Raw genomic sequence first — 21,502 nt, 5'->3', positions numbered from 1 at the left:
CAGGAGGAGAGAGAGTCCTGGTGGTGGCAACAGAAGGAAGTGAACGGAGGACACAGTGGAGTGCTAGAGTCTTGTTGTGGACGAGTGAATGACATACCGGAATGTTGGACATGAGTATAACTTGCCAGTTAGACATAAAGATTCCTTCTGGATGATGCAGTGTCCCTGCTGTAAAGTGTTCAGCCAACGTTATCACCCAGCCTGTTTTCTGTTCATTCACGTGCAGTGTGACGCTTTTGGATGACTGATTTGTTTCTTGTGGGGCTTGAATTATGTACCCCAAGGCAAACTGGTTTTGAGGAAGCTTATTACCAAACAAGAATTAAGTTCTGTGTGCCTTGTTGTATGAGAAGGTTGCGTGTGGATATTGATACTAACTCGTGTTCACAAACTGGCTTTCTGTCCTACCACAGTTTATAGAAGTACATGTGTTTATGCGTTGTGTGTTGCTGGTGTCTAATACTGCCCTGTTGCAGGTTTTATCCCCCCCCCCCCCCCCCCCAAAGGTTTGGATGAAAGGGGAGTGCCGCCAGGGATCCAAACCTACAATCTAGCATATATTGAGATATGGGCTGTTACTTCTCTGTGTAATCCTGTTCCAGAATGTTTGGAGAATGTTAATTTAACGTGCCTGGAAGGTATTTGTTCCTTACGTATTGTGTTGGTTCAGTTTAAAGTCAAAATACGGTAACTATAGTTTCCAGGTATCACTTCTTGTCTGTTCTGATAAATCCCTGTACTGGTCAGGACAGAGCATAGCGGTTAATAATTTTATTTATGTGTTGCGTTTGTTATAAGGTGTGTAGCCTGATATTATTACGTTGTATATTTTTTGGGGGTAATTACTGATAAAATGGCTGATGGAGCTCCAGTCAATATTTTGCAGAAACTGAAGAAAGTGTTACTAAGATTACTAAGGGAATCCTAACTTCTGACTTCATATATGAGAAGGGTCATATACTGTCTTTGGTGGCTTGTGCGCATGGAAGCTTACTTTTATAATAAAATTGATTTTGACATATGTCACTGAATTTGCTCTATTTGCATTCCTGTCTGATGTTTCCATTAATGTGCTACATTAGTAGTAGCAGAGCAAGTTCGATTTAGTACAGTGATATGTTGTAGATAACTTGCTCATGTATGTTGTACGGTGATTTGTTTTAGTTAAGTTGCTTATATAGGTTGTATTTTTTCAGAATGCCTGCTGAAGTCAGGGACCTGGCTTATTTGAGACGGAGTGAACTGATCTATGAGTTATGTAGGTGTAAGCCCGAGCCGAAAGGTACCATGTGGGAATTAACTGAACAGGTTTGCCAAAACAGCCATTTGCCGGTACATCAGATTACCGACGCGGCTGAGGCAAGTCTGGCTGCTGCCACTATAACTGGCACTTTTGAGGAAATGTTGGAGTTCATGCAGGGTGACATTGTTTGCACTCAGAGTCAAGTGAGTAGGTTGCAAGTGTGGTTTAACCATTACTTAGACAGGATGAATGACTTGTTAGGTGTGGACAAGGTGCAGGGGCAATTTTTAATAGAGTATTCAGGAATAGTTGGAGGACCATACTAAGAATTCTGGGGAAGGGACAAGTGAATGTAGTCAAGCTGCTGCTGATGCACGAGCAGGCCAGCGATCCTTGACAAGTTTTCAAAATTGCAAATCCCGCTGCAGGACAATTAGAATTAATGCACTTATTTGTCACTAGATTCGGTTCATAGTATAACTGAGTTCTGGAATTTTTCTGTAGAATTTCAGAGGCAAGCAGTGGCCAGGCAATTTGATGATTTTGGATGTCTCCAAGTTGTTGGCCAGGACACTACTGCTAAGGGAAGGGTGCATGCGGAAGTAGTGAGAGCATTAGAAGTAACATGCACATGGAAACAACTAAGAGAAAGGATTTGTAGGTTAGTCCCTTCGAGGGTCCATCAAGAGTTGAATAACCAATTGCCGTGAGTAGGGTCAAGCCACTAGCACAGTATGTAGAGCATGTAAAGAAAAGTGTGACAGCCCTAGAGTTAGTGTATACTGAGGAGCAGATGGTTTGATAGATTGTGGTTGGTTTGAATGTAGAGACTAGACAGAAGGCAATATTTTGTGGACTCCTGTCACTTATGATCAGTTAGAAGTAATGATCAGGCAGGTGCAAACCGTGGAGCATGTGCATGACCAGTGGAGAGCGTGGACCAGAGACAGGGGCTGTGCGGGACCGCCGGTGAAGAAGTCTCCCGAAGTAGGCAGCCCATGTGACAGGGCAACTACAACAACAAGAAGGAAGGTGAGTCGCTGAAATGTGTTGGAATTGTGGAAGACGGGGACATGTGAGAAGGGAGTGCATGCACATGGACAATGGGGGTCAGAAATTATGACAACAATTGCAAGGTGAAGGGAAGTTAATTAGTGCAGTCAGAGAAGGAAGGTCACTGCGGTGAATAATGGACCAATTTGCACATTACTTGATTTGAGAAGTCTGATACCGGCCATTAATGAAAAGAGATTCTGGGAACATGAGGCAGTGTGGACGGGAAAGTTTAGGAATTGATTCTGAAGACTATTCGGTGGTGGACAGATTGAGTTTGGCGTGAAAGGGGTTTTTCGTGTTAAGGTCATGGTGAGAGATTATTCGTGGAAGATAAATATAAGAGTGATTGAGAACTTGGCAACAGAATGCATATTGGGGGATGATTTTATTGGTAAGACGGGCCTTATCCCCGGCTGGGCAAGGAAGCAGCTTTATTTCAGTTTTAATCTTCAGCTTCTGCTTGGGTTTTGTCAGCATGGGAAAAGGGGATTAATCACTATGACTGGTGACACTCAGGCTATGGAAGTGGAAGGAGGAAAAGCCCATACTTCGTTAGCTGGTCTACTGCATCACCTCGATAGTTTTCTTCGAGATGCAATCAAGGCAGTATGTAAGGAATTCCCTGATGTGTTGACTGAAGAGACTGAATATCACATTAAGCTGAGTGATCAGGTCCCAGTTAAGAAAGCACCATATTGGTTTTCGCCCCCAAAAATGAAACTGTTAGAAGGAACATGTTGACAGTATGTTAGACAAGATGATGGTACAGCCATCGTATGCTGCCCTGATATTTTTGGTACCATAATGTCAACAGTTTCACCCAATTGTGGACTACCGTGATCTTATCAAGAAAGTTATTTTATGATCGGTGCCTTTGCCAGTCTTGCATACGTGTTTCAGGTGGTTCAAGGGGGCTAAGCCCTTTACAACCTTGGATTTGAATCAGGCATACAATCATATTCCCTTGGAAGAAGGATCAAAGACTGTAACTGCCTTCATGACCGACTGGCATTTCAGGTCAATTGGGTCCCCTTTGAACTGGACACTGGGGAGGGGGGGGGGGGGGGGGGGGTAGAGCTGTCCTCTCCCAGCTCATGAACACTGTGTTTTCGGATATCAACTTTAAGTTTGTTTTCCATTATTTAGATGATCTAGTAGTATATAGTTTCGGTGACTGGGAGAGGCAGAGCTCACAGTTAATTCCTGTAAGGTAGTTTTTGCCATTGTGACTATGAAATTTTTGGGGCATATTGTATCGGGAGAGGGAATCTGCATTGAGAACAAAAGTATAGAGGCTACTCAACAATTTCCTACCCAACGGAATGTTAAGGAGGTGGCAAGGTTTGTAGGCATCACAAACTTGTACCGAAAATTCATTAATGGATTTGCCAAAATGATCTCCACTTACTGAGTTGCGCAAGAAAGGATTTAAGTTTGTGTGTGGACCATAACAGGAGAGTTCATTTCGAGCATTAAAGGAGGCTTTACAATCAGCACCAGTGTTAGCTCTACTGGATTTCAATAGTGCATTCATCCTGCAGACTGACGCATCGGCATTAGATGTTGGGGCGAAACAGGGAAAGAAGACTGAATGATCTGGAGAAGAGGTACTGCATCCATGGACTGGAAGCCTTGCCAGTGATTTCAGTACGGAGAAATTCAGAAACTACCTCAAGCACAGGAAGTTCATTCTCAAAACTGACAACCAGGAACTTAGCTGGGTGCTGGCTAGGCCAAGGAGGACTGTTCGCATAACAAGATGGGCAATGCGGATTTTTGCAGTCAAATTCGATGTTAACGGTATCCACAGTTTGGAAAATATTGCGGTGGATGGCTTAAGCCATATCTTTGGCGAGGATGAAGAGGAAAGGGAAGACAAAAGCCAGACAGATTTATGGGGGAAGCTATGATCGTGTCTATCCTTACTCAGCTTCCTCAGTTGTTCCGCGACATCAGGGACTATCAGGTTGGCTGACCAACATCATAGTGTCTGCAGTGCAGAGGCCCAGCATTTTTGGGATCATCGCCACAGTCTCTTTTTCTGCAGTGGTGTCATCCTTTTGCATAATGTTCCCTGGGTGGTCATACCACATGCATTGTGCAGCTGTGTCCTCAACCCCCTCCACGCTGGTCATTGGGGCATCATCCTCACCAAACAGCTGGCCCACAGACACCTTTATTGGCACAGTTTGGATAAAGATATTGCCTCCCTCGTGTCAGCCTGCACCACGTGCCAAACACACCAGGCAGCACCCCCACACCAGGATTTTTCATAGCTGGATGCATTTGCTCCATGGGAATGTCTCCATTTGGATTTCCCAGGGCCTTTCATGGTTCCCAGTGGCTCATACAGATCGGCTCCAGGTCGGGATACCCTTATGTCTCCCACATGATGAACACTATTTCTGCTGAGACTATCAAAATTCTTTGGTGCCTTTTTGCTGTCGAGGGACTCCCCAAAATGATGGTTACGAATAATGGTCTACAGTTTACTTCCACTGAGTTAAGCAATTCTATACTGCCAATGGAATTTCCTGCGTCCATACTATCCAATTTTACCCTGCATCAAACAGTCAGGCAGAACATTTTGTGTGGGCGTTCAAGTCCCAGCTTGATAAGCTACTGAGCTGTCACCTGCTGGAGGAGGCTGTGCTTCTTTTTTTGGCTACACACTGTGCTGCCCCCCATACTGGTAAAAGTCCAGCGGAGGTACTTCAAGGTCGATCATTCCGCTCTCCCTTATCTGTCTTTGTTCCCGAGACTTCTCACCCTCCCATCCGCACTCTGGTGCATTCCTTCCGTGTCGGGCAGGAGGTCTGGGTATGGATCTTCTCTCATCCGTGGGCGTGATGAGCACCTACAGTCATCACGAAGCTCTGCGGATGGGCGACGGCGTCTATCTGTGGCGACGACAGTTCCACCACCTGCCGGCACCTCAACCACCTCCGGTCCCGTTTGGAGGACCACAACGCCCCAGGGGAACTGACAGTGCCTATCACCAGCCAGCCTGTGATGGAACCTCCGATTCAGCCTCCGCCTCTGCCACTGTCTCCACCACCAGCTGCCCCTGCTGCGTCACCGCCTCCCGCCCCTGCCGTCCACAAACCCGTGGATGTCAACCAGGACACCCCAGCACATTTGTTGTGCTGTGCATTCTTTTTTCTAGGGGGAGAAATGTTGTAGCAGCCCCTTATCAGTTACAGGGCCCGCACAACTGACAAGCGAGATGGACTGCTGACCTACCTTCTAGAGCGCAAAGCGAAACATCACCAAAGGATATTAACAATAACAGACTTTCTGAATAAAGATGGAACTAATTCGCGAGACAATATATGACAGTGTTCCACCAACTGGAAGTCATGTAACTCACGTAGCACTCCACCGACTCGACCTTATAAGCAAGCCTGGACAGTCAAACCGGCAGAGTTTACCTACCACTAGGGACAGCTCCGGCCAGTACTTATGCTGGCCCTAGCATAGTATATACTCACCATAGCATTCAGTAGCACATTGCAATTGGCAGAGTAGATTTTGGTCATTATTTTCTTTCATTGTCTTGTTTTCTTATCTAGATTTGTCACCACAATAATTGTTGGGTTTTCTTGTTCTACTTGCATTTGACAATTATTGCATGCCAAGAAGGCCTTTTTTTATTATAATAAAGGTGTTCAAACCTGACTGTTAGTTCTTTCCTGCTAACCGCAGGACACTACAGATGCCTTTACGAGGTTTGTCTAGTTATTATCTGCTCAAGGAGCATCCGCACAGATGGTCATACAGAAGTTACATTTGGAACCTTTGGACCACCCCAAACCCTGGTTATGGATAATGTGAGCACCTTTACTGGACATCAGTTCAGACAGTTCTGTAACTGTGACCCTCTATTATTATAACCCCTCCTATGCTGAGAGATTGAATAGGATCTCAAATCTGCCTTAATCACATGCCAAAGTGCAGATCAAGGGGGATGGGATCGCTCACTGCCCTGTCTGTTGATAGTGTTTAGCATCTCCTGCCTTGAGAGCCATCAGTCCACACCTGCCAGGTTGCTTCTGGGATATCAGTTGGCCACTCCACTGTGTAATTTATCATCCATTGAGGACTTTTTACCTGAAGGGAAGGATGTACAGCAGGTAGTTGTGCAGTGGACGCATGCCATGACGTGTCTCCAGGAGGTGCATCGAAAGCCAGTCACATGGTGCAATAAGTGGCAGCGGCCCAACTCTTATAAGGTCGAGGACACAGTCTAGGTCCATAATTTTCAAGTGGTGAGTAAGGCTTCAGATAAGATTGCCAATAAATTGCCACCGCGATTTAATGGGCCTTTTGAGACCCGGGAGTTCCTAATACCGGTTACCATCTGTCTAAAGAATCATGAAACAGGTAAAGAGGTACAGGTACATTTGTCACAGATAAAGCCAGGTCCTGGGGGCTAAAAGATGACTTCCTTCCTTCTTTGGACTCGGCGGGTTGCCAAAAGAGGGGGAGGAGTATGTGCTGTGTACATCACTATGGGTTTAGGTTGGCACTAGCCGCCTATGTTGGTCTTGCTTCCTCTCGGCAGTGAGGCGACCTCTCGTGGGTTCATGGGACATTCGGAAGAGAGAGTCCTGCTGGTGGTGCAAGGAGGAAGTGAGAAGTGGATGCAGTGGGGTGCTGGACTTGTGTTGTGGACGACCAAGTGGCGTACCAGAATGATGGACATGAGTACAACTCGCTGGCTGGAAGTGAAGATTGCTTCTGAATGACACAGTGTCACTGAGACACCATGTCCAGCCAATGTTACCACCCAGCCTGCTTTCTATTTATTTGTCAGCAGTGCGCCACTTACGGATGACAGATTTGTTTCTTTTGGGATTTGAATTAAGTACCCCAAGGCAAACTGGTTTTGAGGGTGCTTATTAATGAACAAGAATAAAGTTCAGTGTGCCTTGTGGTATGAGTAGGTCACGTGTGGATATTGATACTAACTGGTATTCACAAGCTGGCTTTCTGCCCCATCACTGTTTATAGAAGTACATATGTTTGTGTGTTGCATGTTGCTGGTGTCTACTACTTCCCTGTTGCAAGTACGACTTGAGATGATGTCTTTTTTTATTTTTTTAAATGGCTGGTATGATCCACATTCGAGGTTTGGGTGAAAGGGGAGCGCCACCAGGTACCCAAACCTACAAACCAGCATATATCGAGGTATAGGTTGTTACCTTTCTGTGTAATCCTGTTCCTGAATGTTTGGACTATGTTAATTTAATGTCCCTGGAAGGTATTTGTTGCTTACGTATTGTGTTGTTTCAATTTAAAGTCAAAATATTTCCAGGAACCAAGTCTTGTTGGTTATGATAAATCCCCATACAAGACAGAATGAATAATAATTTTATTTATATGTTGTGTTTGTTCTAAGGCATGTGGCCTGCTATTCTTACTATGTATATTTTCTGGGAGTAATTACTGATAAAACAACCAACTGTGATACCATCAATATTTTGTGCAAACTGAAGTACATGTTACTAAGATTATTACAGGAATCCTTCCTCTTGATTTTATATATGAGAAGTGTCATATGTTGTCTTTCATGGATTGTGTACATAGTAGCTTACTTATGTAACAAAATTGATTTTGACGTATGTCACTGAACTCAATCAAATGTTCCATTCGCACTCCTGTCCAACGTTTCTATTAACAACTAACAATGCTCAACAATATCTATTGAAACATCATGAAACTATAGTGACCTGAAGTGAGAATATTCCATGATATCCCAAAACAAATTCTACATTTCTTCAACCAAAACTGGCCGAGGAAAAAATCTGTTGCATTACTTATTGAACATAACTCTTCTATAGAGAATAAGGGCAGTCCCATCACACTCCCTCACGCATTCCTGATGATACCCCTGTCTCTGGTGAACACTTTATATTGAGGACAACTTACTGAGTTGTATTACTTAAGAAGTCTTTGAGCCACTCATATGTCTGGGAACCACACAAGTGATACTTTCTTAATCTTTACTGGTTTGTGGACAGAAGCTTTTCTCTCTCAAGGAAATTTGTTATATTCAGACTCAGAATGTTCAAGTATTCTGCAGCAAACTGATGTTAGTGATATTGGTCTGTAATTATCTTTCTTATATACAAGAGTCTCTACACTTCTTTCCAGTCACTTGGGACTTTGCACTGGGCAAGAAATTTGTGATAAATGCAAGCTAACTAAGGAGTAAATGCCTCACAGTACCGCAGACTGGTCAACAAGTGACTGGATGGAAGGCTTTGGAATGCTTAATTAGTTCACGTATGATCAGAACTTTCTTGGGTTCTTGGCAAACCTTTCACTAAGATATAACAGCTGATCATCTAATGGATGCACGAATTTCTACTAACTTTTGGCTGTCAATATTTGCACGTTCTTTTTTTAAATGAAAGTGCAACAATATCTGTTTCCTCAGCATTTTCTGAATTTAATTATTAAACCATGGTGAGTCTTTTCCATTCTTGATCCACTTACATGGCACATGTGTCTCCAGGACACAATTTACAATTTTCTAACTTGGCCCATAATTCCCCTGTATCAATTATAATGGAACTAAATGATGTCCATTCAATGTCTAAATGAGATGCTTTCTACCAACAATACTCTCCTAGCCTTCTTGATGTATTTATTAATTTCAGTACCCATTCCTGTCTCTATATTGACATCGTTGATAAGGTTAGGCCTGTTATAGCTACACATTCTAAAATATGAGGGTGGTTTGAAACTTTCTCAAAATGGAATAGAAAAAAAGAACTTATATCACTGAAACTTTTTTTTATTTTTCAATGTAGTCTCCTTGTAGATTAATGCACATTGTCCAATGACGTTCCAGTGCTTCATCCCATAATGAAAATGAGTTACCTCCAGGCCTGCAAAATAGTTGTCAAATCCAGCTATCAATTCTTCGTTTGAAACAAATCTTCATCTACCAAGAAAAATTTTCAGTTTTGGGAAGAGATAGAAGTCTGACAGAGCCATATCAGGTGAATAAGGTGATTAGGGCAACAACTCATACCTTAGTTCATGTAATTTTGCCACAGCAATGGCACATGTGTGTGGACTCACATTTTCTTGATGGAAGATGACTTTCTTTCTTGCTAAACCTTGCATTTTTTTGTGTATCTTTTGTTGCAATTTGTTCAGGAGGTTAGCATAGTATTCTCCAGTAATTGTTTGCCCAGTGAGGAGCTAATTAACAAACAGAATCCCCCTTGCATCCCAGAACACTGATGCTGTGACCTTTCCCACTGAAGGAATTGTCTTTGCTTTCTTTGGTGGTGGAGAATCAGCATGATTCCACTGCTTTGACTGTTGTTTTGTCTCTGGGGTACAGTAGTGCACCCAAGTTTCATCTGTGGTCACAAATCAGTGCTAAAAATCTTGTTTGGTTCTCCTAAAATGGGCCAAACATTGTTTCGATTTGTCCATTCTCATGTGTTTTTGATACAGCGTCAAGAGTCACAGCACCCTTCTTGCAGATATTTTTTTTATTTATAATTCTTCAGTTAAAATGTGATAAACCCTTTCAGATGACATCTGGCAAGCGTGAGCAATTTCGTGCACTTTCAATCGGTGATCTTCCAAGACCATTTTGCGCACTTTTGCAATGATTTCTGGACTAGTGACACATATTGGCCGACTACTGCGCAGATCAACATCTAAGGTGTCCCAACCAAATTTAAATTCATTTGTCCACTTGAAAACGGTTGAATATGAAGAAGCAGAGTCCTCCAGAGATTCTGGAATTGGCATGAATGTCTTCTGCTTTCATACCTTTCTTTACAAAGTACTTAATCACTGCTCGAATCTTGATTTTTTCCATCTTCGCAGATCATTACGCAGGAACAACAGAGCCACGTCACCACCACAGCTCTCTTCCAAGAGCACTGACTTGGCATGTGTTTACAGGCAACAGTCCAAGGAATATCACGTGAATAACTCGTTGCCCTAGCACTGACCTCTCATTGTGATTCCGAGAACTAGTTGTTCAAGGCAGTTCAAAAGTACTTCACAACACAGCCAATATCAGTTGCAGTGAATCCAGTCTATACTTGGCAGGTTAACGTTGCCTGCCTCCAACTAAAACTGTTTGGTCTGGGCATTTCTGTACTACTGAGTGTAGGCTTTCCTTGAGTGATTCTACACCTGTTGCTGTTGTATCAGAAACAAGTAGTCAGTAAAAACATCCAATAATTGACTTGAGTTCATCCAGGTCTGATACTCGTATACATTTTACTTCACAGTAAGACTCAATCTTGACCTCAACAGACACAATATTTTTGTTGAAAGAAATGAACTCTCACCCTCCAGTGGTATCTCATCTGTCTTTTTCAATATATGTTCCCTGCCTTGCTAAATATTTCCGAGCTTTCTACTTTGGGTTTCAGCCAGATGTTGGTTCTGAGAATAATTTGATCATGACAACTGTCCTGGAAGACAGTAAGTTCAGGAAAATCTCCGCAAGTACTCTGCCACCTGAGCAGCTGCTTCCTTTGTGCAGTGCACAACTGACCTATTACTCTCAACCCTACAGTGCAGGTCAAAAATCTGCAGCCATGACTGTCACAGAATCGAGACTCTGATTGAAGGCCTCCACTTGGCTCCGAGCCAAAGGAGCTGGACTGACTTTGGGTACAGTGTTGTAAATTGTGAGCTCTGCTTGCACCTGCTAGTGAGGCTAGCAGTCTTCACCGCTTCTGCAATCACCCTCATGAACTGAGGATGGCCTCAGATCCAAGTGACAAGCAACACTGGTGGGTTCCGACATGAGTAACAACTTGCAGACTATTCCACTCCGCAGCCTTGATAACTGCAGGCAAGGCCTCTTCCACATTTCGGATGAGGCCCCCAACACACACTGCAAATTGGAATTCTTTCCGGCCCTGGATGCTATTTCCCAAATGGACCCCACATCAAACCTAACACTGGAGCTCCTAAAACTAGTAAATCCCTCCCTCTGTGTGCCTGCTTGGACCCTGATGAAGGAGTGACCACCTTTCCACTCACAGAGTGAATGGGTGAAGCCAGTCAGCCAGCCTTCACACTGACTCCCAATATCGAGCAATGTGACCACATAACTCATCCTGCAGTGAGCACAGATCCTCCTACAAGGTACTTCGAAAGGAGAGCTCACTGGGAAAACAAACGACACCTGAGGTGCCCCACACTTCGTACCAGTATCCCTGCTGTCGTCACACCCTGAAACAGCAGTCTAGAGACGGCTGACCACGGCCATAAGTATCTTCAGCTGTTTGTAAACCTCAGCTGGCTCCTCCTGCATCCACACACAGCATGCACATGTCAAACTTACCAGTACAAGTGCTGCAAATAACTTATTTCATAGCAAATCAGCATCTGTGATTCAGATTTACTGCTGCTTAAGAGTAGATGATCCTGAATTTCAGTGAATATGAACGCAAATAAATGTACATGTCTGAGAATTACAATTGTTCTGTGCATAGTCTAATTCACAATAAATCTGCTTTGGTAATTAGTTCCTCTAGCAGATATGGTAATTAACATACTGTGTTACATCTAGTTTTCCCTTCAAAAGGAGTACATACTGTCTACATGTATCATAATTTAACTATGTTTTCCAGTTTGTTAATTACTACAATTAATCTCACAAAGTTTTAGGAAACTAGTAATTTTTACCACAAGTTTTTCTGTTGCCTTAATAGAAATCTCGTCTTAACAATATAAGAAAAGACAGATTGCTACTTACCGCATTTGCTTCAATTCTTGTAGAAAATTAGTAATTTTTTAGCTCAATAGATTAAAAGATGGTCAGCAGGCCTAGTTTAAAGCTATTTGACACTGCCCTGTAATACATTACACCAGGCATGCTGCAGCCACACAAGTCTTGTTCTCAAATGCCACACTAGTCCTGTTCTCGAACATGACATTCGTAAGCAGCTGGAAGTTACCCTGACTACTGTCAAATAATTGGCAACTGCTGTGGAACAGTGCAGTGGAAGAGCTTCTGAGTCGTGTACCTGTGGTGCCGATGTTAAGGTACATCAAGTACTGTACTCTCCAGTGGATACTGTCTCCTCGGCAGGAAGTATGGGTCTGTCATTACTCATCCACTTGACTGCAAGTGGTGTGTCAATGGTAGATGTAGGCTTCCAGTAAAGGGTAGATTGGGACCAGGGAGGACTTAGGGTGTTATTCCAATTCTCCTAAACAACAAGTTCAAGGTGCTGTCTTTTGTTGAAACTGAGGCAGTAGTACTTACTTCACCTGCTTTGGGGAAACCTGTTTTGTCCTGTTTCAAAAAGAAGCAAATGCCTAAGCATAGGGAACTATTAACTGTCAGCAGTTTAAATGCATTGTGAATGGTGATACCCCTCATGGAAAAGGCAGCAAGGGACAGGAAACGATACCATGTGCGCTCTGTGTGTATGCCTGAGGCCTCGTTCAACATGTTGAAGAGGCTATTCCAGCAGCCATTGAGGGAACAAGGTGCAACCAACCATGGATTGTGGCGCATGTTGGAACAAATGATGCCTGTTGTCTGGGCTCTGAGGTCATACTTAGGTCATTCCAGTGACTGACAGAGTAGTTTGAGAAGACCAGCCTTGTGCATGGAGTTTCAACGAAGCTGACAACTTGTAGCATTGACCTCAGAAGTGATTGTGGCCCTGTGGTGCTGAGTCAAATGGAAGGATTGTATCAGAGAGTTCGAAGTTTCTGTGACAAGCTAGGCTGTGACTTCCTGGACTTGCGCCATAGTGTTCACAACTGTAAGGTCCCCTAAATGGGTCAGGCATGCACTACACATCAGTGGCTGCTACCCAGCCACCTGATTAGGTGACTCTCCATCCAGTCCAGATCGTGGCAGCAATGGGAGACACAGAAGTATAAATGTAAGATCCAAAATAATGCCCCCTCCCCCCCAAAAAAGGCAAAAATATTAAAATCCTAGAAGTGAACTGTTGGAGTATTTGCAACAAAATATCAGAGTCTGATGTGCTCCTAAAAAGTGAAGCTCATATAATACTAAGCACAGAAAGCTGGTTGAAACCTGAAATTAACAGCAGTGATATTTTTGGGGAAAATTTAAGTGTTTATCGAAAGGGCAACCTAACGGGGAATTGAGGTGGAGTAATTGTCGGATCCATCAAGACTGAAACTGAAGCTGCATGTGAGATTGTTTAGGCAAGACTCTGTATAAGGGGTGGGCATAAAGTGGTAATGAGATCTTTGTATCACTCACCAGACTCATCTCCTGATACAACTGAAAACTTTAGAGAAAACCTCAGTTCTCTTATATGTAAGTTCCCTTATCATACTGTAGTCATTAGTGGAGACTTTAAACATCCAACAATCAATTGGGAAAATTACAATTTTGCTAGTGGAGGGGGGGGGGGGCATGATAAGACCTTCTCTGTAAACTACTTAGAACAGATAGCAGATAGTTCAGAACCCCATTTGTCATGGAAATATATGGGATCTAATGGCAACAAATACACTTGACTGCTTTGAGGATGTCCACATCGAAACATACCGGTGACCATTAAGCAGTTGTGACAACAATGATTACCTAAGTACAATGGACAACTAAAACAAGTAGAAAGATATATGTGATCAGTAAATGAGATGAAAAAAGCAGTATAGGCATATTTCACTAAAAATGTTGCACAGTGCAGGAGCGCATAGAGAAAATATTGCTCAAGTGTAAAAGAATACTTGACCAAGCACTGGATTGTTGGTATTCCTACCTGGACTTTCCATTGTTTAATAAAGGAATTATTCAGAAAAGGGAGGCAAAAATGTAACTGTGTTGAGTGAATGGAATTTAATAACAGTATAAGGTAAAGAAGGAAAAATAGTAAAAGAATGTGGACTTGGGAAAGGAATGAAGAGGAAGCCACTTGGTAGAATTTCGAACAGCGCATAATTTAATCATTTTTAACACTAATTTAAGAATCATGAAAGGAGGTTGTATATGTGGAACATACCCTGCTAAATTTCAGACTGATTATGTAAAGGTAAGACAGATACTCCAAAACCAAATTTTAAACTGTAAGACATTTCAAGTGCTCATATGTGGGCTCTGATGATGATTTATTGGTTATGAATTGGAGATTAAAATTGTAGAAATTGCAAAAATGTTGGAAATTACATGGATAAATTGGAGGAGCCAGACAGATTAAGGAGCATTGTGCAACACTGGACTTACGCAGTGGTAAATAAATACAACAGAAAACGAGTTGGTAGCTTTGAAAGATTAAATAGGAAAGGCAGAAAGCAGACAAAGTACAAGACAAGGCATTGTATTAATCCCAGGACAACATACAAAATTGTAGAAATTGCAAAAAGGTGGGAAATTACAGAGATGGGGCATGGATAAATTGGAGGAGCCCGGTATTGTTGACAGGTTAAGGAGGAGTATTATGCAACATTGGACTGAAACAATGGTAATGAAATACAACAGAAGATGAATGGGTAGATTTGAAAGATTAAACAAGGAAGGCAGAAAGCAGATGATCTACAAGACAAGGCTTTGTATTAATCCCTGGATAACACACAAAATAGTGAATTTGAGTGATGAAAGGAAGCAATATAAAAATTAAACAAATGATGCAATCAAAGGAGAATACAGATGTGTAAAAAATGAGATTGATTGATAGGGCAAAATGGCTAAGTGAGAATGGCTAGATGACAAATGCAAGGCTGTAAAGACATGTACAACTAGGGGAAAGAAAGTTACTGTCTGCAGGAAAGTTAAAGACACCTTTGGAGAAAAGAGAAGCAGCTTTGAGCATAATGAATATTGAGAGCAAGCCCGTACTACGCAAAAGAAAGAAAAGCTGAAAGGTGGAAGGGTTATATAAAGGGCATCTGAAAGGAAAACAAAACTGGGGTGGGGGTGGAAGGATTTTTATAGAAAGAGACAAGTAAGTAGGTGAAGATGAGATGTGGAATATGATGCGTCCTAATATCATGTTGGTCCTCCCTTTGCGCAGCATAGTGCAGCAAGTCAAATGGCATAGACTCAACAAGTTGTTGGAGGTCCCTTGCAGAAATATTGAGCCATGCTGCCTCTACAGCCGTCCATATCTGCGAAAGTGTTGCTGGTGCAGGATTTTGTGCACAAACTGACCTTTCGATTATGTCCCATTAATGTACGATGGGATTCATTTAGGGCTATCTAGATGGCCAAATCAGAATGTTCTTGAAACCAACTGGGAACAGTTGTAGCCTAGTGACATGACACATTGTTATCCATAAAAATTCAACTACTTTTGAGAACATGAAGTTCACTTGCTGCAAATAGTCATAATCATTTCCAATCAATGACTGGCACAGTTGAATCAAAGAACCCACTTAATTCCATGTAAACACAGCCTACACTATTATGGGGCCACCACCAGCTTGTGCAGTACCTTGTTGACCACCTGGATCCATGGCTTCATGGGGTCTGCATCACACACAAGGTTTATCATCAGCTCTTACCAACTGAAATTAGGACTCATCTGACCAGGCCACAGTTTTCCAGTCATCTAGGGAGCAACTGATATTGTAATGAGCCCAGGAGGGGCATTGCTGGCAATGTCATGCTGTGACCAAAGGCACACGTTGTTCGTCTGCTGCCATAGCCCATTAAACATCAAATTTCACCACACTGTTCTAACAGATATATTTATCCCACATAAATCTCTGTGGTTATTTTACACAGTGCTGCTTGTGTATTAACAGTGACAACTCTATGCAAATGCTCTGTCTGTGGTGAGAGGTATTGCCTGAAATTTGGTATTGCCAGCACACTCTTGACACTGTGGATTGCCGGATACCATGTGTCTGGCTCTAACTACCATTCTGCGTTCCAAGTCTGTTAGTTCCTGTTGCGTGGCCACAATCATGTCAGAAACCTATTCACATGAATCACCCAAGTACAAATGAACTGCCTTTTTATACCTTGTGTGCTCAACACTAATGCCATCTGTATACGTGCATATCACTATCACATGACTTTCGTCATCTCAGTGAATACGAGACAAGAAATATACCAACAGACTTCAGAAAGAATGTAATAATTCCAATTCCATGAAATGCAGGTGCTAACAGATGTGAATACTACAGAACCATCAGCTTAATAAGCCATGTTTGCAAAATGTTGACACGAAATATTTGCAGAAGAATGGAAAAATTGATAGAAGCCAACCTCTGGGGAGACCCATTTGTATTCCACAGAAATGAAGGAACACACGAGGCAATACAACTCCTACATCTTATCTTCGACAATCAACTAAAGAACAGCAAACCCACGTTTACAACTTTGTAGATTTGAAAAAAAAGCATTTGAAAATGTAGACTGTAATACTCACTTTGTAATTCTGAAGGTATCAGGAATAAAATACAAGGAGCAAAATGCTGTAGAACTTGTAGAAAAACCATATTACAATTGTAAGAGTTGAAGGACATGAGGAGGAAGTCACAGTCGAGGAGGGGGAGATATAAGGTTGTAGCCTATCACCGATGTTATTCAATCTGTTCACTAAGCAAGCTGTGGAGAAAACCAAGGAGATGTTTGGAAAGGGTATTAAAGCTAACAAAAAAGAGATACAGTTTTCAAGGTTTGCTGATAACAATGTAACTCTGTTGGAGATGGCCAAGAACTCGGAAGAACAGTTGAATTGAATGGATAATGACTTGAAAAGAAATTGTAAGATGAATATCAATAAAAGTAAAATGAGAGTAACGAAATATATTTGAATTGTATCAGCCGATGCTGAGAAAATTAGATTAGGAAATGGGACAATACAAGTAGCAGATGATTCTTGCTATGTGGGCAGCAAAATGACTAATGATAACCAGTGCAGAAAAGACTGACAACAAAAAGAAAAGAATTTCTGAACAAGAGATATCTGTCCACATTTAATATCAACTGAAGTGTTAGGAATTCCTTTCTTAAGATATTTTCTGGAGAGTACCCTTGTACAATTGGTTCAGCATGAAAGTGTATGCCATAATTTTAAATGTAACATCCGAAGCAACATCTCTGGTAGTGGTCTCGAATCTGTAATCTTTCGCAGAAGAGCTTCTGTGAAGTTTGGAAGGTAGGAGACGAGGTACTGGCAGAATTGAAGCTGTGAGGATGGGTCGTGAGTCGTGCTTGGGTAGCTCAGTTGGTAGAGCACTTGCCCGCAAAAGGCAAAGGTCCCAAGTTCGAGTCTCGGTCTGGCACACAGTTTTAATCTGTCAGGAAGATTCATATCAGTGCACACTCCACTGCAGAGCGAAAATCTCGGAAACAGTGTGAGAGTTGAATGTTTTGTTTTGCCAGTTGCAGTTTAAAATGAGTGCAAAATATTTGAAGCATCACTTATTTATATTTATATACTTATCAAAAATGCCTTCTGAAGCCCGTTAAAAAGCTATTTGGTTCAAATGAAGTGCAAACTGGATACTTCAAGAGGATAATGATCTGAAACATCACAGCCCTTTTCTGTACAGTGTGCAAACAAAACAATGGGGTGTCCATGACGTATTCACCTGCAATGTCTCTGGATGCAAATACGATCAAAAATGTTTGGTTGTGTATTAAAATGAAGCTTAAAGGAAAGCCAATATGTATACTTTAAAGCAGCTTTCATATCAGATCAGGACAATACAGGGATCGTTACCAAGAGAATGCACAGAAAATCTCATGAAAAGCATGCCAAAAAGGTGCCAGGCTATAGTCAATAATGACGGCAATTGGATTAACTATTAAGTAGTTGTGCAATTAGTAATAATATGTATGTTCATGTAAACATATAGTTATATCAGTGCCTTTTATTTCACACAGAAAAGAGTGTACACTTTCTTGTGGAACTGACTCTATGTATGTGAAATGTGAGTAATAATCAGTTCATGCAAGAAGAGAATAGAAGCTTTTGAAATGTGCTACAGAATAATGCTGAAGGTTAGATGAACCGATTGAATAACAAGTGAGGAGGTACTGAACTGATTTGGGGAAAAAGAAATTTATGGCAGAACTTGACTAAGATAAATGATTAGTTTATAGAACACACCCTGAGGCATCAAGAAATTGTCAGTTTGATAATGGAAAGATATGTGGAGTGGATAAAAACAGTAGAGGGAGATCAAGGCTTGAATACAAGCAGCAGGTTCAGATGTATGAAATCTTGGTAGTTACGCAGAGATAAAGAGATAAACTGAAGTCAACCATCTGCCTTCCCTACAACAATCTTACGTGCTCTATCCATACGATTCTATCCACATCATCTTGTAATCTCCTACAGTCACCCAAAAATGACACTTTTCCATACACTACACCGACATCATCAAACAAGTGCAAACTGCTGCTCACCCTATCTATCAGACAGTTAAGTACACAGAGAATAAGAATGATTCTATTGTACTACCCTGGAGCTCTCCTGACGAAATCCTCCTCTCTGATGGAACACTTACCATCCTGCACTACACACTGGGCTCCATTAGTTGAAAAAATCTTTAAGCCACACTCATTTCTATGAAACTATTCTATATGCATGGAGCTCTGTTAACAGAGCTGGTGGACAGCTGATTGGTTGTCATACTGACATAAAAAGTTGTCCTGTGATTACAACAGAGGTGGTATATGACATGGCTGCTTTCACAGTTGGTTCTGCAAGAACGCCACGGTCAAACTGAGGGGAAGAAAAAAGTAGATCAACTGGTGGCACAACATGCAGCTGAGCACTACATGCTCTACTTCAATGGCTGCTTCACACCCTGGGCCATCTGAACCCTACCCTCCACTACCTGTTTCTCTGAGCTGCATAGATGGGAGTGGCCCTTCCAACACAGCCTTCGCTCCCATAATTGTCGTCGCTTCAGTCTCTCATAACCCAAAGCCCCCATACCCTCCAGCCAATAGTTTCCCCGTCCTCTGTCCCATTGCTCCCTCCCAGTTCACATATCCAAGTCACCTACAATGAGTACCACTCCCCACCAGCCCCTACAAACATGCACCACATGCCTAGTCCATATACCGAACCACTAGCTACCCATCCCCAACCCCTCTTCTTGCCTCACTCCCCCTCTATCCATATACACCCCCACCCCATATGTGTGGAGGAGGGAGGGAGGGAGGGAGGGGGAGGGGAGTGTTCTCTCTATAGCTTGAGGAACCAGTCATGGTAAAAGTACATCAGCATCATTTTTCAGTCTTTCAGAACACAATGAATTAGTAGAAAAAATTTAATGACCTGTCATCTAAATTTACGCAGCCTGCTGTACTTGTAAAAAGCCTTTTACTTTCCTTGAGTTATGGAAGATGGAAAATAAAGAAGGGAAAAAATAAACTGACAACACATTTTTCTTTCTAAATTTAACGCAGGAGCAAAGTCAGCATTGTCAGCTTACAACATCTAGCTACGCACAAGGGAAATTACCTCACAAAAAGCATTACATTAAACTAGTTTGTGCTTTGGAACAGAGTCAAGTTAATGTAAGTAAACCACCAAGTTCAAAAAGATAATTGGGCTTTGATGAAAATGTTCTGAATACTCTAACCTACGACAATTCATGTCCATCAAACTAAGGAATTACAGATTCAATGAACTGTTACCAGTCAATCATTGGTAACATTTGCATTTCATGGGTAACGATGAAAAATTTATGTACGACAGAATACAAACATTAACTGAAATAAGTGAATTTCCATTTGCGCAGTTTTCAGCACAATATCAGTACAGCTATGAAATTCAACCCATATTCTAAATCATTTCTAGATGTAAAAACAATGATAATAACTTACGATTTAAATTTAACTGGTGATTCCAGGTACTGAAAGACAATAAGAAATTGCACAAGGACATAACGGCGAAAGTTTGAATCACTTAGCTGCAATTCAAGCAATTTCTGATTGGTAAGAAATTTGGCAAAATAATTTGGTGTCTTGTCAGAATTTATATCTGCTCCCAATGCTGCAGGTACTGCTTGATAGCTGCGTCTGTTCTTCTTCCCCTGGTTGTCATCTAGTTTGAAACTGCTAAATGCCAACAGAACATTTGTGGCATGCTGTCAACAAAACAAAATAGTAATTACTATTTATATAATGCCCACTGAAATTATTGTAGGCACATTCTATAACAATAACAACCAAGTACACAAGAGAATTTACTACTACTTGCTTTTTGTTTTCTTGAAACGTCATAAATTCTCCCTTCCTTTCTACTTTAATAATTATCAAATAAGTCACACACACACACACACCTTTACCGATTTGCATCAAGTTAATCTACAGGGGGTGCTGATAAGTTCTTAGCTTCTCCTAGTTAAAACTGATATAGATTAATTCTAATATTTTGGTGTTAAACCTCTTCCTTTACATTACTTGTGATAGGCGATTGGATAGCAGTAACATCAGGTTTTTTTTCATTATTAGCAAAAATCTTGAAAGGTTCTTCACTGATTTACTTTAAATTTTTACATGATACACTAATAAAAAATTGGACAGACACAGACTAGGTACTTTTTAATATACATAACATGTAAAGATATATTTTACTCTCTCTCTCTCTCTCTCTCTCTTTGTTTGACAGTCTTTTTGTTGTCCCTATCTGTGACTCAGCATCTCCACTATTTGGTGAGTAGCAACTATGCTTTTCATAATATCGTCAATATTTCATCCTGGATTTTCCATTGTTTGGTAAATATGTATTTAATTAATAGGGAAAAGTTGTTGCCAAAAACTTCAAAATGTTCGTGAGCAACTTCAAACTTTTATATAATACTCTAATGTTCAGGCAGACATACACTATATATTGTTTTAAACAGCAATGTACTGGTTTCTTGTTAGATGCAACTGCGAGAAAGAAACTGCTGTGCTGTGAAAACGTGTGGTTTTGTTTTCTTTCTTTTAGTCAGTTTTAACTATGATAGGAGGACATTTAAATTATTACACAAATTGTTTCTCTCATACATATCCTTTCTCCTTATATAATAATCTTAAACAAAAATTGTGTACACATTGATGTGCTGTTTTTCTTTCCCTTACAGTTGGTTTTAATAGAAAACAGGAAAGTTGCATTTACAGTTTATTGGTTTATGATTAAGAGTACTACTACTGAATCTAAATTGTCAAAAGCTTTATAATCCTACCCATTTGTAGATTAAAAGTACACAAAATACTATTATTGAATCAACTGTCCTCACAGCTCAAGCTGCAGAAAAGATCTC

At 41.3% G+C, this 21,502-nt stretch overlaps 1 protein-coding gene across 1 annotated transcript in view; it reads right to left on the bottom strand.

The window, feature by feature from the left end:
• Window positions 1-21,502, bottom strand: part of LOC126354667 (THO complex subunit 1) — a 100,862-nt gene that overhangs the window by 53,453 nt on the left and 25,907 nt on the right. Inside the window, exon 7 of the mRNA XM_050004455.1 lies at window positions 20,079-20,341. Coding sequence (XP_049860412.1) covers window positions 20,079-20,341 — 263 coding nt within the window. The remainder of the gene's footprint in view (window positions 1-20,078; window positions 20,342-21,502) is intronic.

The sequence above is a fragment of the Schistocerca gregaria genome, chromosome 3 (genome assembly GCF_023897955.1).
Source record: "Schistocerca gregaria isolate iqSchGreg1 chromosome 3, iqSchGreg1.2, whole genome shotgun sequence".
Classification (NCBI taxonomy): domain Eukaryota; kingdom Metazoa; phylum Arthropoda; class Insecta; order Orthoptera; family Acrididae; genus Schistocerca; species Schistocerca gregaria.
This window is presented reverse-complemented; position numbering and strand designations above follow the sequence as displayed.